Source organism: Anomaloglossus baeobatrachus, chromosome 5 (assembly GCF_048569485.1).
Source record: "Anomaloglossus baeobatrachus isolate aAnoBae1 chromosome 5, aAnoBae1.hap1, whole genome shotgun sequence".
Lineage (NCBI taxonomy): Eukaryota > Metazoa > Chordata > Amphibia > Anura > Aromobatidae > Anomaloglossus > Anomaloglossus baeobatrachus.
The window spans coordinates 71,376,596-71,394,579 of record NC_134357.1 but is presented as its reverse complement, the minus strand read 5'-3'; the positions used below and the strand labels follow the sequence as shown (position 1 = coordinate 71,394,579).

Sequence of the window (17,984 nt, the reverse complement as noted above, 5' to 3'; positions counted from 1 at the left end):
GAAGCCTACCGTTCTTCTGGGCTTCCGATTCCTTCAGGGCTGAAGGCCCATTCTACCAGAGCCGTGGGTGCATCCTGGGCATTGCGGCACCGGGCTACGGCTCAGCAGGTGTGTCAGGCGGCTACCTGGTCGAGTCTGCACACTTTCACAAAACACTATCAGGTGCATGCCTATGCTTCGGCAGATGCCAGCCTAGGTAGGCGAGTCCTTCAGGCGGCGGTCGCCCACCTGTAAGAGGAGGCCGTTTTTAGGCTCTTTTTATCGAGGTATTCTTTTACCCACCCAGGGACTGCTTTTGGACGTCCCAATTGTCTGGGTCTCCCAATGGAGCGACAAAGAAGAAGGGAATTTTGTTTACTTACCGTAAATTCCTTTTCTTCTAGCTCCTATTGGGAGACCCAGCACCCGCCCCTGTGCCCTTCGGGCTGTTGTTCTTTTGTGTACACATGTTGTTCATGTTGAATGGTTCTTTTGGTTCATGGTTTTCAGTTCTCCGAACATCCTTCGGATTGAATTTACCTTAGACCAATTTATAAGTCTTCTCCTTCCTGCTTTTGCACCAAAACTGAGGAGCCCGTGATGCACGGGAGGGTGTATAGGCAGAGGGGAGGGGTTACACTTTTTAAAGTGTAATACTTTGTGTGGCCTCCGGAGGCAGAAGCTATACACCCAATTGTCTGGGTCTCCCAATAGGAGCTAGAAGAAAAGGAATTTACGGTAAGTAAACAAAATTCCCTTCTTGTCTGACCATTTCACACACACCACATGCCCAGGTAAGGTAGTAAAGTGACTGAAGCCACATCGGCTGCGCCTCGGGAGGAATAATGATTTCCTCCCAGTGGGCGACTTTCAGTCTGGGCCTTCAGTGCGGCAGCTGCAGGCTTTAGATCATTATTAACCTGCAGATTATCTCCATATCTGCAGGCTAATAACGTTTGCGGACATGTCAGATTCCCTTTAAGGTGTGGGGAGTTTTGCAAGTAGTCCCAGAAATAACCTGCCAGTAGCATGTACATCCCATGTCACCCAGTCTTTGTATGCAGGCCATATGTAACCAGCATCATCATGGTTATTACGTACAACATAATGGCAGCAACTCCTGTTCCTTTAATTCATACTTTTTCCTGAGGTAAAGGGCTTTTTTTCCCACTTGCGAGAGACTCGAGCGTAGCTCGCATTGCATTACACGGGACTGCCTGCCTCTTTCCCGACAGGAGTGGGTCAGCTGCATGTATTTCTATGCAGCTGAGACGCTTCCATTGGGAAAAAGGCAGGCAGTCCTGGGTATACGCGCGAGTCTCTCGCAAGTGGGGAAAAAAAAGCCCAAAGCGTGCACATTGTCTGCACATAGTACATGATATACGAACGTATGCAGTGAAAATAAAAAAACAATCATGGACCGGTCTTTTATCAGTGAATACAGTGAAAAGTAGAAACAAGTTTCTGCGTGAAATTCTGGACCGCAGTGTCATTACATAGGGAACACGAGAGGATATTAGGAAATACCCCGATAGGCAGAACAGGACGGTGATAATTTGGTAAATCCATATAGTCTTTTCTTTGTCGCTCCATTGGGAGACCCAGACAATTGGGTGTATAGCTATTGCCTCTGGAGGCCACACAAAGTATTACACTTAAAAGTGTAAGGCCCCTCCCCTTCTGGCTATACACCCCCAGTGGGATCACTGGCTCACCAGTTTTGTGCTTTGTGCGAAGGAGGCAACACATCCACGCATAGCTCCACTTTTTAGTCAGCAGCAGCTGCTGACTATGTCGGATGGAAGAAAAGAGGACACATATAGTGTCCCCAGCATGCTCCCTTCTCACCCCACTGTATGTCGGAGGTGTTTGTAAGGTTGAGGTACCCATTGCGGGTACGGCGGCAGGAGCCCACATGCTGATTCCTTCCCCATCCCTTTTTACAGGGCTCTGGGTGAAGTGGGATTTACCGGTCTCCAGGCACTGAGACCGTGCTCCATCTACAGCCCCTGGAGAAGATGCTGGATGGAGCGGAGTACATCAGGGACATGGCCCTGCTTCCTCAAGGTACTCTGTGTCCCCGTGCATTTGGCGCTCACACCGCAGCATGCTGGGTGTTGTAGTGCGCCGGGGGACATCAGCGCTGCGGCGCCTGTGCCATGGCCTCATTCAGCTTTGCTGAAGCAGGCTCACTTATGGGAATTGGTCGCGCCGGCCGCTGGGACTGCGGCGCGGCTGGCACTTGTAGTGCGCCGGGGACTTCAGCGCGGCCTGCGCTTTTACGGCGGCCGCGCTGATAACTAGAGTCCCCGGCTTTTGCGGCCTGCTTCCGTTCGTTCCCGCCCCCAGACCTGCCAGTCAGGAGAGGGGCGGGACGCTGGCCACTTCCAGGAATCGGTCGCGCCGGCCGCTGGCAGCGGCGCGGCTGGCACTTGTGGTGCGCCGGGGACTTCAGCGCGGCCCGCGCTTTTACGGCGGCCGCGCTGATAACTAGAGTCCCCGGCTTTTGCGGCCTGCTTCCGTTCGTTCCCGCCCCCAGACCTGCCAGTCAGGAGAGGGGCGGGACGCTGGCCACTTCTATGAATCGGTCGCGCCGGCCGCTGGAACTGCGGCGCGGCTGGCACTTGTGGTGCGCCGGGGACTTCAGCGCGGCCCGCGCTTTTACGGCGGCCGCGCTGTTAACTCGAGTCCCCGGCTTCTGGGCCTAGTCTCCCTTCGTTACCGCCCACAGCCCTGACAGTCAGGGTAGGGGCGTGACGCTGCATAGAGCAGAGCTGAGAGCTGGAGTATGTTTTGCATACTCCACCCCTCTCACTGTGTGCACTGTGAATCCGGATTCCCGCACTTTCTCAGGCACGCCCACGGCTTCCTTCTCTACAAGGACACCGGCAGCCATTAGTGTCAGTTTCTGTACGATACAGAGACAAGTGTGGAAGACCCTGGCATTCTGATAGTCACACAATCGCTGTAACAGGCGTTAAGCAGCACCTGTGGTGCTAACCCCACTAGTGCAGAAGTGCACTTATAGATATGCTTGTACTATATACATTGCACTGTTTGGTCGCACGTTGTATATACCCTCCTGGATTATGCGGAGGAGTTATCAGCATATTCTCTGTGTAAAACAAAGGTGCAGAACCACATGTTTTTCTATACAGCTGGTACAGCATGTACGGCTATACGGCCGGCAGGTACATAGACTCACATTGTATGCACTAATGGCCAGGGGATGAGGACGGTGTCTGCAGTATTTACTGACAGTTTTTCTGAGACTATGGCTATGATACTAGAAGCCTAGCAGTCCGGACATGTCTCTCACAATATGGGCACTGTTGAATCATTGATCCATGGCCCCCCTCAGTGTGAATAACTAACAGCTCCGGGAATGTCACACGCATCCCAGAGTCACGGCTCTGCACGGACGTCAGTCCCAGACAGCCTAAGTGGGCTCGCTATGAGCGGCCTCGGTTTCATCAGGGTCCTAACAGAAGGACTCGCTGTGTAATGAGGCGGAAGTAGCGGCTCAGGATTCTGATCCTGAGACCGCTCTCAATCTGGATACACCTGATTGTGACGCCATAGTAAATAATCTTATAGCGTCCATCTATAGAATGTGGGTTATTTCTCACAGCTCCTCCAGTGGAGGAGTCAGCTTCACGTATTTTTCTGGACCACTCTGCCTTCAGAGAGGCAGTCCAGGAACACCACGCTTATCCAGATATGCGCTTCTCCAAACGGCTTAGGATACACGTTATCCCTGTCCCCTGACTTGGTCAAGGACTGGACCCAATGTCCCGAGCGGCATCCTCCAATCTCCAGGCTTGTAGCTAGATCCATAGTTGCAGTGGGAGATGGAACTGCAAACTCAAAGATGCCACTGACAGACAGATGGATCTCTGGTCGAAAGCCATCTATGAGGCTGTCGGCGCACCGTTGGCTCCGGCATTCTCTCCCTTGGGGCACTCCAAGCTATTTCAGCTTGTCTTACACAGATTGACACGGTTACACGTACATCTGTGCCGCAGGTGGCATCCTTAACCTCTCAAATGTCTGCATTTGTTTCTTACGCGATTCAGGTTGTCCTGGACTCTGCGAACCGTGCGGCGGTAGCCTCCGCTACTCCGTGTTTTTAAGCAGAGCCTGGTCTGCTCGTTAAGTGAATGGAAGGCAGATTCTGCTTCCAAAAAAGGTTGCCTAACCAGTTGCCTTTTTCTGCTGACCGACTGTTTGGTGAGCGTTGGATGTAACCATCAAACAGTCCAGGGGTAAGGATTCATCCTTTCCTCAGCCCGGACACAACAAACCCCAACAGAGCAAGAGGCAGTCGGGGTTTTCGGCCTTTTCGAGGCTCGGGCAGGTCCCATTTTTCCTCGTCCAATGTGGACTCAAAAGGATCAGAGGAGCTAAGATTCTTAGCGGGCTCAGTCTCGCCCAAAAAAGCGACAGTCTGAAAACCCGCTTCCAAGGCGGCTTCCTCATGACTTGCGGCCTCGGTCGGTAGCAGGCTCTCCCGCCTTGGCGATATTTAGCTGCCATAGGTCAATGACCATTGAGTGTGAGACATTCTGTCTCACGGGTACAGGATAGAGCTCACTTCTCGTCCTCCAACTCGATTCTTCAGAATTTCTCCACCTCCCGGCCGGGCCGCTGCTCTTCTGCAAACAGGGTGCACTCTATAGGCAGAAAGAGTGATGACCCCCGTTCCTCTTCAGGAACAAGGTCACGGTTTTTACCCCAAATTCTTTGCGGTACCTATAACAACGGGCCGTTCCGTCCCGTTCTGGATCTAAAAATGCTCAGCAAGCTCGTGGACACCAGGCGGTTCAGGATGGAATCCCTCCGCCATGTCATCGCCTCAAGGTCCCAAGGATATTTCCTAGCATCATTAGGCATCAAGGATGCTTATCCACACGTGCCGATTGATCCAGAGCACTAGCGTTTCTACGCTTCGTTATAGGAGACGAACACCCTCTGTTCGTAGCTCTACCTTCCGGCTAGCGACAGTCCAACTGGTCTTCGCCAAGGTCAGGGCAGCAGTAGTCACAGTCCTGCACTCTCAGGGTCACTCTGTGGTCCCGTATTTAGACGATCTACTTGTCAAGGCACTCTCTTAGGAAACATGCCAACACTGCCCGAACGTTGCGCTGGAGACTCTCTAGAGTTTTGGGTGGATCATCAACTTTTTAAAGTCAGATCCGACCCCGACCCTATCGATAACATATCTATGCATAGAGTTTCTTACTCTCTCAGCGATAGTGAAGCTGCCGCTAGACAAACAGCATTCACTACGGGCTGCAAGCTCTTCTTTAAGAACCAGTCGCACACATTGAGACGCCTCATGCACTTCCTACGTAAGATGGTAGCAATGGAGGCAGTTCCTTTCGCGCAGTTTTACTGCGTCCACTACAATGGGACATTCTCCGCCAATGGGACGAGGAGTCGACGTCCCTCAACAGAGTCGTCGTTCTTTCTCAGGCGGCCAAGGAATCTCTACGGTGGTGGCTTCTTCTCACCTCTTGGTCAAAAAGAAGGTCCTTCCTATCCCCGTCCTGGGCGATAGTTACGACAGACGCGAGTCTATCAGGGTGGGGAGCAGTTTTTCTCCACTACAGCGCTCAGGGTACGTGGACTCAGCAAGAGTCCACTCTTCAGATCAATGTTCTTGAACACAGAGCAGTGTATCTTGCCCTACAATCCTTCCAACAGCGGCTGGAAAGCAAGCATATCCGACTTCAGTCGGACAGCTCCACAGCGGTGGCATACATCAACCACCAAGGAAGAACGCGCAACCGGCAAGCCTTCCAGGAAGTCCGGCAGGTTCTGATGTGGGTGGAAGACACGGCATCCACCATATCCACAATTCACATCCCAAGTGTGGAAACTAGGAAGCTGACTTCCTAAGTCGCTGAGGTGTGGCCGAAAGAGTATGATCTCCTCACCCGGACGGGTTTCAGGAGATCTGGCGCCGCTGACAGAGGCCGGACGTCGATCTAATGGCGTCACGGCACAACAACAATGTGCCAGCTTCATGGCACGGTTTCACAATCATCGAGCTCTGGCGGCAAACGCCTTAGTTCAGCATTGGTCGCAGTTCCAGCTACCTTAGGTGCCACCTCTGGCATTGTTGCCCAGAGTACTGCGCTAGATCAAGACCGACTGCGGCCGCGCCATCCTCGTCGCTACAAATTGGCCGAGGATGTTGTGGTACTCGGTTCTGTGGTGCCTCACGGTAGGCTAACCGGGGGCACTACCAGACCAATCAGACTGCCTGTCTCAAGGGCCATTCTTCCATTTGAATTCTACGGCCCTCAACCGGATGGTGTGGCATTGAGTCCTGGAACCTAGTGTCGTCAGGATTACCTCAGGACGTGGTTGCCACCATGAGACAGGCTAGCATACCAACGTCCGCCAAGATTGACCACAGGACGTGGAAGATGTTCTTATCTCGGTGCTCGGCGCAGGGTGTTTCTCCCTGGCCGGTTGCATCGTCTATGTTTCCTTCCTTCCTGCAATCTAGGTAGGAAAATGGGTTGTCGCTCAGTTCCCTTTAGGGACAAGTCTCAGCGCTATCTGTATTTTTTCAGAAACGACGACTTCCTCAGGTACGCACGTTCCTACGGGGAGTTTGTCTTCTCAGCACTCCGTACAAGCGGCCGTTAGAGCCCTGAGATCTGAACAAGGTTCTAATTGCTCTCCAGATGCCGCCTTTCGAGCCTTTGAAGGATGTCTCCCTTCCCGTTTTTCACGGGAAGTGGCCTTCTAGTAACGGTCTCGTCTCTTAGGAGAGTTTCCGAGCTAGCAACGCTCTCATACAAACTCCCTTCCTGGTCCTTCACCAGGACAGGGTAGTTCTGCGTCCGGTTCCGGAATTTCTCCCTAAGGTGGTATCCCATTTTCATATCAATCAGGATATCACCTCACCTTCTTTGTGTCCTCGTCCAGTCCATCAATTTCAGAAAGATTTGCATCTGTTGGTTCTGGTGAGAGCACTCAGGTTCTACTTCCCGCATGGCGCTCCTGCGCCACCCGGATGCACTCTTTGTCCTTGTCGCTGGTCGGCGTAAACAGTCGCAAGCTTCCAGATCCACCCTTGCTCGGGGGCTCGAGGAACCAATTCTTGAAACCTACAGTTCTACTGGGCTTCTGGTTCTCTCAAGGCCGAAGGCCCATTCTACCAGAGCCGTGGGTGCATCCTGGGCATTACGGCACCAGGCTACGGCTCAGCAGGTGTGTCAGGCACCCACCTGGTCGAGTCTACTTACTTTTACCAAGCATTATCAGATGCATACCTACGCTTCGGCAGACGCCAGCCTAGGTAGATAAGTCATTCAGGCGGCGGTTGGCCACCTGTAGGAGAGGGCCGTTTGACGGCCCTATCATGAGGTATTCTTTTACCCACCCAGGGATTGCTTTTGGACATCCCAATTGTCTGGGTCTCCCAATGGAGCGACAAAGAAGAAGGGAATTTTGTTTACTTACCGTAAATTCCTTTTCTTCTAGCTCCAATTGGGAGACCCAGCACCCGCCCTGTTTTCTCGGGGTTTTTCTGTTTTTTCGGGTACACATGTTGTTCATGTGGTATGGTTCAGTTCTCCGATGTTTCCTCGGATTGAGTTGGTCTTTAAACCAGTTATTGGCTTTCCTCCTTCTTGCTTTGGCACTAAAACTGGTGAGCCAGTGATCCCACTGGGGGTGTATAGCCAGAAGGGGAGGGGCCTTACACTTTTAAGTGTAATACTTTGTGTGGCCTCCAGAGGCAATAGCTATACACCCAATTGTCTGGGTCTCCCAATTGGAGCTAGAAGAAAAGGAATTTACGGTAAGTAAACAAAATTCCCTTCATTTAGCAGAGCAAAAAATCTTTCTAATTGCACCAAAAACTGATGTTTTTTTTTTTTTTTTTATCACTATTTTCTTATAGGCAGAAGGAAAGTGCACTATCTGTTTTCTGATGGGAAGGAGATGGCAGAAGAATACGACCATAAGAGCCATGAACTACTGGGTAAGAGGCTGCAAGAAGATACCATATCACCAACCTAGGGATTACATATTTTTTCCCCTCACCTATGACAGCACCACGTGGGAATATAAGGGTGCTGTCATGGGTTCTGGAAAAACCGGCTACCGGTAAGTAACCGTGGTGTTTTCCCCTCACCCATGACAGCACCCTTATATTCCCACGTGGTGCTGTCATTGGTTCTGGAAAAACCAGCTACCGGTAAGTAACCGTGATGTATCACCCATAATACACAAAATTCTTTTTCTTCATCGTTCCTTATGGGAGACCCAGACCATGGGTGTATAGCTTCTGCCTCCGGAGGACACACAAAGTACTACACTAAAAAGTGTAGCTCCTCCCTCCGAGCATATACACCCCCTGGATGACCATATCCAGCCAGTTTAATGCTTTGTGTTTCAGGAGGTCACACACACATGCATTCTCATCTGATTTTTGATTTTTCATTTTAAAGAATTGGAAGAAAAGCGGGTCCAAGCTAGACTCCCGGCATGTCCCTTCTCACCCCACTGTGTCGGCGGTGCTGTTAAGGTTGATTTCACAAGGCTGGAGCCTTACATGCCGCGCTCCTTCACCATCCCATCGGGCTCTGGCTTGAAGTGGGAGCCATCACGGTTCTCACTGCTTTGCAGGAGACCGGTCTCCATCCGCAGCCCTTTTAGGTCCCTGCCTGGACGGAGCGCTCACCCCTCAGGGACCTGGCCCTGCGTCTCATAAGCTAAGTATTGAGACGTTATTCAGGGGTCCCTTGTACATTTATTGTGGGGAGAGTGTGTTTTTTAACTTGTATGTGATTTTCGGCCGGTTCTCTGTTTTTTTTCCTGAGAACCGCGCCGAGGGTGCCTGCTTGTCGGCCGCATGTAAAAATTTAGGCCCCGGCTTCGGCTGCGGCCTACTTTCGGTTTCACTGCCCCTGCATGTCAGTCATGCAGGGGAACAGTGCGGCGCCGCCCACCGGCCGTTCAGCATAGGGGAGGACACTCCTCCCTGAGGAGATGTTTCCCTTCCCTGTATCTCTCCTTGGCCCTCCGGTTCCCGCTCTTGGACCTAGCCCCACCCCCCCTCCTCACTCCGGCGACATTTTCTCAGCGTTCACATGCTGATCGGCGCTGGCTGCAGCAGCTCTGCAAACTGTCTGGGGGTCCAAGCTGTGGAACCGGAGGGCACACAAAACGGTCTGGTAAGCCACAACCTCTGGTTGTGGACTTTCTTATACACTCTCTGGGGGTAATTCTGAAGGAGTGTTTCTTACTGCAGAGCCTCCACCTCAGCAGCATGTCTGTCACTAGGAGAAAGTCTGCTAAGCTATATGCTATATGCACTGCATGTAAGCTCATACGGCCTGAACCGAGCACATATCCACATTGTGATGCCTGCTCTAACATGGTGGTGCCTCAGCCTAGAGTCTCCCCAGTGGTCCCTCCGGCTGCTCCGGCCCCGGTGGCTGAACCCCCGACTTGGGTAGCATCGTTTTCTAATGCTATCTCCCAGTCCTTTGCCGACTCCATGGGACAGCTATCCCGGACTCTGCTGACCATGCATCAGCCCCCTTCTCAGGGCGCCTCTGCTGCTCCGGCTCGCTCTGCAGAGCTCACCGAGGATTTTTCCTCTGTTCCCAGACCCCGTCCTCCTAAACGGAGATGCAGGGACTCTTCTCCTTCCTCGTACCACGGCTCTGATTCACGAGCTGAATCGCAGGGCGAGGAGGATGCCTTTACTGTGGGCTCGGACGCTACCTCTATGTACCCCATTGATCTAACCGAAGGTGATGCGGATGTTAGTGATTTAATTGCGTCCATTAATTCCGTACTGAACCTCAATCCACCAGTGTCAGAGGAACAAGCCTCTCTGGTAGAAAAACACCAGTTTACCTCACCTAAGAGAGCAAGGAGTGTGTTTTTTTTTTTTTTTTTTTTTTTTTTTTTTTTTAACCACTCCAGTTTTCAGGCCACTGTGACCAAACCCAGGGCCTGTCCTGACAAACGCTTTCCAAAGCATAGTTCTGATGACCGTTTTCCCTTTCCACCAGAGGTGGTCAAGGAGTGGGCTCATTCACCTAAGGTGGATCCTCCGGTGTCTAGAATCTCAGCCCGGACAGTTGTATCTGTGGCGGATGGCACCTCACTTAAGGATTCCACTGACCGCCAGGTTGACCTGCTGGCCAAATCTGTATATGAAGCGGTAGGGGCCTCGTTCCCCCCCGTCTTTTGCAGCAGTGTGGGCTCTTAAGGCCGTCTCTGCTTCTCTGGCGGAGATGCATTCCCTCACCAGGGACTCTCTTCCTGAAATGGTTGCCTTAACTTCCCAGGCTTCGGCCTTTTCATCCTATGCCATGTCTGCCATTCTGGAGGCTTCTCACCGCACGGCGGTGGCTTCCGCTAACTCCCTCGCGATCCGCAGGATCTTGTGGCTTCGAGAGTGGAAAGCAGACGCTTCTTCCAAGAAGTACCTTGCTGGGCTCCCTTTTGCTGGGTCCCGGCTGTTCGGTGAACAACTGGATGAAATTATTAAGGAAGCTACTGGCGGGAAGAGTACTTCCTTGCCACAAACTAAAACCAGGAAACCTGTCCAGGGCAGGAACCAGTCGAGGTTTCGTTCCTCTAACTGGTCATCCTCTAAGCCCTCCGCCTCGTCCACTAACTCAGCCAAGGATCGAAAAACCAGCTGGCGCACGAAGCCGCGTCCCCAGAAGAACGGAGGAGCCGCTGCCACTAAGGCAGCCTCCTCTTGACTATCTGGCCGCGCCAGCAACGTCCTTAGTCGGTGGCAAGCTCTCCCACTTTGGCGACGTGTGGTTTCAACACGTCTCCGATCAGTGGGTGCGGGATGTCATCTCCCACTGCTACAAGATAGAATTCTCTTCCAGCCCGCCAAACAGATTTTTTCTGTCCACTCCCCCCTGCTCCAAGGCCGCCGCCTTCTCCCAGGCCGTGGCATCCTTGCAGGCCAACGGAGTAATTGTACCGGTTCCCGCCCGGGAACGGTTCAGAGGTTTCTACTCAAACCTCTTCTTAGTCCCCAAAAAGGACGGTTCCTTCCGGCCCATCCTGGATCTCAAGCTTCTCAACAAGCATGTTCAGGTGCGGCACTTTCGCATGGAATCTCTGCGATCAGTCATTGCCTCAATGACCCAAGGAGATTTTCTAGCATCCATCGACATCAGAGATGCCTATTTGCATGTGCCAATTGCGGTTTCACACCAGCGTTGGCTACGTTTTGCAATCGGAGAGGAACATTTCCAATTCGTGGCTCTTCCCTTCGGGTTAGCCACGGCCCCTCGAGTATTCACCAAGGTCATGGCAGCAGTGGTTGCGGTTCTGCACCTCCAGGGGTTGGCTGTGATTCCTTACCTGGACGACCTTCTAGTCAAGGCTTCATCCAGTGCAGACTGTCAGCGGAGTGTCTCGCTCACTCTCACCACGCTTGTTCAATTCGGGTGGCTTGTCAATCTGCCCAAGTCCACTCTGACCCCGACACAGAAACTTACGTACCTAGGGATGCAATTCGAGACTCTGCTGGCACTTGTGAAGCTGCCCTTAGTCAAACAGCAGTCCCTCCATCTGGCGGTGCGCTCTCTGTTAAGGCCCCGCCGTCATTCCATCAGGCACCTCATGCAGGTGCTGGGTCAGATGGTGGCGTCAATGGAAGCGGTTCCCTTTGCCCAGTTTCATCTGCGTCCCCTGCAGCTGGACATTCTCCGCTGTTGGGACAAGCGGACTTCTTCCTTGCACAGGTTGGTGGCTCTGTCGCCACAGACCAGAAGCTCTCTTCAGTGGTGGCTTCGGCCCCTCTCTCTGTCTCAGGGATGCTCCTTCCTGATCCCGTCCTGGTGATTCTCACCACGGATGCCAGCCTATCCGGCTGGGGAGCAGTATTTCTCCATCACCGAGCACAGGGCACTTGGACTCCGTCCGAATCAGCCCTCTCGATCAATGTGCTGGAAATCAGAGCTGTGCTCCTAGCTCTCGTAGCCTTTCACCACCTGTTGGCGGGCAAGCACATTCGAGTCCAGTCAGACAACGCGACAGCAGTTGCCTACATCAATCACCAGGGCGGGACTCGCAGCCGCCTGGCAATGTTGGAGGTTCAACGCATCCTTCAGTGGACGGAGGACTCCATGTCCACCATATCCGCAGTCCACATCCCAGGCGTAGAAAACTGGGAGGCAGATTATCTCAGCCGTCAAACCGTGGACAGCGGCGAGTGGGCCCTGCATCCGGCAGTGTTCCGGTCAATCTGCCGCAAGTGGGGCACTCCGGAAGTGGACCTAATGGCATCCCGGCACAACAACAAGGTCCCGGTTTACTTGGCTCGCTCCCACGATCCTCAGGCCTTGGCAGCGGACGCGCTGGTTCAGGATTGGTCCCAGTTCCGTCTGGCTTACGTGTTTCCCCCTCTAGCTCTCTTGCCCAGAGTCCTGCGCAAGATCAGGATGGAGGGCCGTCGGGTCATAATCATTGCTCCAGACTGGCCCAGGCGAGCTTGGTACCCAGACCTGCTCCGTCTGTCCGTAGAGGTGCCGTGGCATCTCCCGGACCGCCCAGACCTTCTCTCTCAAGGTCCGTTTTTCCGCCAGAATTCTGCGGCTCTCAGATTGACGGCGTGGCTCTTGAGTCCTGGATCCTGACGGCTTCCGGCATTCCTTCTGAAGTCATCTCCACTATGACTCAGGCTCGGAAGTCTTCCTCGGCCAAGATTTACCACAGGACTTGGAGGATTTTCCTGTCCTGGTGTCGCTCTTCCGGCCATGCTCCTTGGCCTTTTTCCTTGCCGACCATCCTGTCTTTTCTACAGTCCGGTCTGCAGCTAGGACTATCCCTCAATTCCCTCAAGGGACAGGTCTCGGCTCTGTCAGTGTTGTTCCAGCGGCGTATCGCCCGACTGGCCCAGGTGCGCACCTTCATGCAGGGCGCATCTCACATCATTCCTCCATACCGGCGGCCTTTGGATCCCTGGGACCTTAATCTGGTCCTCACGGCCTTACAGAAACCCCCCTTTGAACCTCTTAGGGAGGTTCCTTTGTTTCGCCTCTCACAGAAAGTGGTCTTTCTGGTGGCCATAACTTCTCTCAGGAGAGTTTCTGATTTGGCTGCGCTCTCTTCGGAGTCACCCTTTTTGGTTTTTCACCAAGACAAGGTGGTCCTCCGCCCGACTCCGGACTTTCTCCCTAAGGTGGTGTCTCCTTTCCACCTTAACCAGGACATTTCATTGCCTTCCCTTTGTCCGGCCCCTGTGCATCGCTTTGAGAAAGCGTTGCATACTTTAGATTTGGTGCGGGCGCTCCGGATCTATGTGTCACGCACCGCTGCTCTCAGGCGGTGCACCTCTCTTTTTGTGCTGACCACAGGTCAGCGCAAGGGTCTTTCGGCTTCGAAACCGACCCTAGCTCGTTGGCTTAGGTCGGCCATCTCCGATGCCTACCAATGTACTCAGGTGCCTCCCCCGCCGGGGATTAAGGCGCACTCGACCAGAGCTGTCGGTGCCTCTTGGGCTTTCAGGCACCAGGCTACGGCTCAGCAAGTCTGTCAGGCTGCCACTTGGTCTAGTCTGCACACCTTTTCGAAGCACTATCAAGTGCATGCTCATGCTTCGGCAGATGCGAGCTTGGGCAGACGCATCCTTCAGGCGGCTGTCGCCCATTTGTGAAGTTAGGTTTTGCCTACTTCTCAGTTCTGTTTATTTCCCACCCATGGACTGCTTTGAGACGTCCCATGGTCTGGGTCTCCCATAAGGAATGATGAAGAAAAAGAGAATTTTGTTTACTTACCGTAAATTCTTTTTCTTATAGTTCCGACATGGGAGACCCAGCACCCTCCCTGTTGCCTGTTGGCAGTTCTTGTTCCGTGTGTTTTCACCGGCTGTTGTTGTAGACAGAGGTTCCGGTTGTTCCGGGTTTTACTCTATCTCTACTTGTGGGTGGATGTCCTCCTTCAGCTTTTGCACTAAACTGGCTGGATATGGTCATCCAGGGGGTGTATATGCTCGGAGGGAGGAGCTACACTTTTTAGTGTAGTACTTTGTGTGTCCTCCGGAGGCAGAAGCTATACACCCATGGTCTGGGTCTCCCATGTCGGAACTATAAGAAAAAGAATTTACGGTAAGTAAACAAAATTCTCTTTTTCCGGTCTATTTTTTTTTTTTTGGTGTCTTCATAATTGGACTACCCTAAAGAATCTTATTGTACCGCCATAAAAAAAGTGTCTGATTTGCAGGGTTTTTTCCTGGCCATTTGACTGTGCTTGAAAATTTTCTTTCTGCTTTGTCAAGATTTGGAAAAAAAACTAACGATATTATTCACAACTACAACTTGTCGTGCAAAAACAAGACTTTGCACGGCTTCGGCAATAGAAAAATAAAAGGATGAAACTATTAACGTGCGAAAAGGAAAATTGGCTATGGCAGAGAGGGTTTAAAAAGCTTTTTTTCCAGGACTTTGATATTAATGGCCTTACATATCAGATTGGTAGGGTCTGGCTCTGGGATTTCTGATTTGAAGGGGCCCTTTATATTAATCAGGCGTCGTTCTGTACATTTTGTCACTGCTGTGCCTGGCTTTGCAACTCCTTGCTCCTTAGTAGGGAATAAGATTGAAGGGAACACGGCGCCTCCAGTCACCTGAATGACAATGTGGCCAAAAGTCTGACCACCACCAATCTGATATTGATGGCCGATCCTTACAAGAACTTATCAATATTTAAAGTCCCAGAAAACCCTTTCAAACTATCCATACATGTAATATAGGATTTTAGTGTTAAAAGGAACCTGTCACTAGGATTTTCCGTTTATAAGCTGTGGCCACCACCAGTGAGCCCTTATATACAGTATTCTAGAATACTGTATATAAAAGCCCAGGCCGCTGTGTAAAATGTAAAAAACACTTTTATAATACTCACCTAGGGGTCGGAAGAAATTGAAAAAGAAAGGACTAAAGCCGGCTTCACACGGGATGAGTTATCGTGCGATCGCATAAGCAATCGCACCCGCCCCAGTCGTTTGTGCGTCACGGGCTATTAGTTGCCCGTGGCGCACAAAGTCATTTAACCCCTGTCACACGTGCTTACCTGCCGGACGATCTCGCTGTGGGCGGCAAACATCCACTTCCTGAAGTGGGAGGGACATTTGGCGTCACACAGCGGCCGGCCAATAGAAGCGGAGATGAGTGGGACGTAAACATCCCACCCACCTCCTTCCTTCCGCATTGCCGGCGGGATGCAGGTAAGCTGTGTTCGTCGTTCCTGGGGTGTCACACGGAACCTTGTGTGCTGCCCCGGGTACGATGAACAACCGGCGCAGAGAAGAAGAAACGACATTTTGAAAATCAGCGACGTAGCAACGATAAGGTGAGTATTTTTGCTCGTTCACCGTCGCTCATAGCTGTCACACGCTACGATATGTCAAACGATGCCGGATGTGCGTCACTTACGACGTGACCTCGCCAACATATCGCCCGATATATCGTACCGTGTGACGCCGGCTTTAAAGTGCCATTCAATAGAGAAAACCTAATAATTAAAGCCCAAATCATATTTCATGCATATAAAACAGTTTGTATTGCACATAAGGAAATATACAAGGGTCATTAAATAACATGTAAAATATCTGTAGACATAATAAGATGAGAATGAAAAAATTGAGGAGAGGAAAAAGGCACAAAAAATCCCTTTAGATAAAGTGTGAAAAGTACTACCTATACAGGGATATGTAAATAAATCACCTAAGTAGCATGTAAGTGCAGCCCATACCTCTCCATCCATGGAAATGAGCTTAGACCAGGGGTGGGGAACCTCCGGCCCGCGGGCCGCATGCGGCCCGCCATGACCTTTTATGTGGCCCCCAGGCAGATTACCGGGGGAGGCAGTGCTCGTGCTGTCACCGCGGTCTTGCTGCCGCCGGCCCTTTAAATCCACACATTGCTGTTTGTGCTGCAATGTGTTCTCCTGTCGGCCAGTGCTTACTTTGTGGGCGGGTCCTCACAGCTTCCAGCGTTCTGTGTACGCCCCCTTTCATCCGGAGATCAGTGCCCGCCTTCTCCTTCTGATGCAGTGTGTCCGGCTCCTGCACTCCGGTGATGTGAATGCAATGCTGCTGTGAGTCCAGCGCCGACCCTCTGCTGCTATGTGCCCTGCCCAATGCTTTGTGCCTAAACCCCAGTTCTGTAAACCCTCTCCCCCAGAGTTGCATGAAACTCTCAGCACAGTGTGCCCCCCAATGTCCTGTGTGCACCCCTCCCCCAATGTCTTGTGTGCACCCCTCCCCCAATGTCCTGTGTGCACCCCTCCCCCAATGTCTTGTGTGCACCCCTCCCCCAATGTCTTGTGTGCACCCCTCCCCCAATGTCTTGTGTGCACCCCTCCCCCAATGTCTTGTGTGCACCCCTCCCCCAATGTCTTGTGTGCACCCCTCCCCCAATGTCTTGTGTGCACCCCTCCCCCAATGTCTTGTGTGCAGCCCTCCCCCAATGTCCTGTGTGCAGCCCTCCCCCAATGTCCTGTGTGCAGCCCTCCCCCAATGTCCTGTGTGCAGCCCTCCCCCAATGTCCTGTGTGCAGCCCTCCCCCAATGTCCTGTGTGCAGCCCTCCCCCAATGTCCTGTGTGCAGCCCTCCCCCAGTCCTATGTGCTGCCCATCACCCAGTTCTGTGTGCAGCGCAACCTCCGTGTGGTGCCTGTGCCCCCAGCCCCACGTGTGGTGCCTGTGCCCCCAGCCCCATGCCCCCAGTTAATTAATTGTTTCACCCAATATAGCAGGGTCATTTAAACATTGATAATTTTGTGCGGCCCCCAAAGGTTGGTAGAAATTTCCAAATGGCCCCCAACAGAAAAAAGGTTCCCCACCCCTGGCTTAGACCCATTATGTAAAGTGCAAAGTGCTACATATCAGAGGACCTAGGGGTCGGTCTGGTCGGATGGGTGTCACTGTTTTCCGGTCCGGCTCCTCCTCTCTGCAGCGAGCGCCGTCCTCCTTCGACCCAGCCCCGTATGAATGATGCATCCTACATCATCCACACAAGCCGACACTGCGGTCCTGCACAGGCGCACGTCTCTCTACTCTGCACAGTGCAGATCAAAGCACTGCATGCATGAGGAAAGGTGAAAGACCCCCCGCGCATGCGCGCCACAATACTTTACCATGCCCTCAACAAAGCAGATGAAAGTGCACCTGCTCAGGACCACAATGGAGGCTTGTGTGGATGATGTAGGACATGTCATCCATACTGGGCAGGGTCAAAGGAGGACGGTGATCACCGCACAGAGGATATGCCGGACCGGAGAGCAGCGACACCCATCAGACCAGACCCTAGGTGAGTATTAGTGATTTTTACGTTATACAGATCAGCCTGGGCTCTTATATACAGGATTCTAGAATACTGTATATAAGGGCCCACTGGTGGTGGCCGCAGCTTATAGGGGACAAATCTGGTGACAGGTTCCCTTTGATGTGACATCGGAGGGACTTGGCAGCGCCCCTCTAATATAATGTGCATGCTGTTCAAATGTTCCTGCTGACATTGGTGGGTTCAGCTGCCTTGTGTGAATAATCGGTGTATAGTTACTTCTATTTCGTCATCATTTGTGCATCTTCTTCTTTTCTTTCTCTTCAAACCCTGGTATACACATGTGTCTATGGCTGATAACAGGGAACAGCAGACTATTGAACAGTGAATCTGTTGCCTGCAGTTGACAAGAAATTGTCTACGTTTTGTTGAATTGTGTCCTGTTTACAGTAAGAAAATGGAGACAGAAGTCGTCTTTCGGGGCATATGGAGAATGGCAGACTGAGGTCGGTGAAGCGTCTCTCCCCGTCGCTGGGGCTCTACAGACAGACTTCTTGAAGGAAAACAGCTCAAATGTAAGATGATCTGACATCGCTATGGACATATATATATATATATATATATATATATATATATATAATTTTTTTATATATATGAATACAACTTTACCCTGGGGGCTGTAATTTCAGAATATTCCTCAGTGGACTATGTGCAG

The 17,984-nt window shown here is 52.0% G+C and overlaps 1 protein-coding gene across 1 annotated transcript in view; it reads left to right on the top strand.

Annotated features, from left to right (window-relative positions):
- Nucleotides 1-17,984, top strand: part of DPCD (deleted in primary ciliary dyskinesia homolog (mouse)) — a 79,603-nt gene that overhangs the window by 13,403 nt on the left and 48,216 nt on the right. The window contains exons 2-3 of the mRNA XM_075348588.1: nucleotides 7,901-7,981; nucleotides 17,720-17,844. Coding sequence (XP_075204703.1) covers nucleotides 7,901-7,981; nucleotides 17,720-17,844 — 206 coding nt within the window. The remainder of the gene's footprint in view (nucleotides 1-7,900; nucleotides 7,982-17,719; nucleotides 17,845-17,984) is intronic.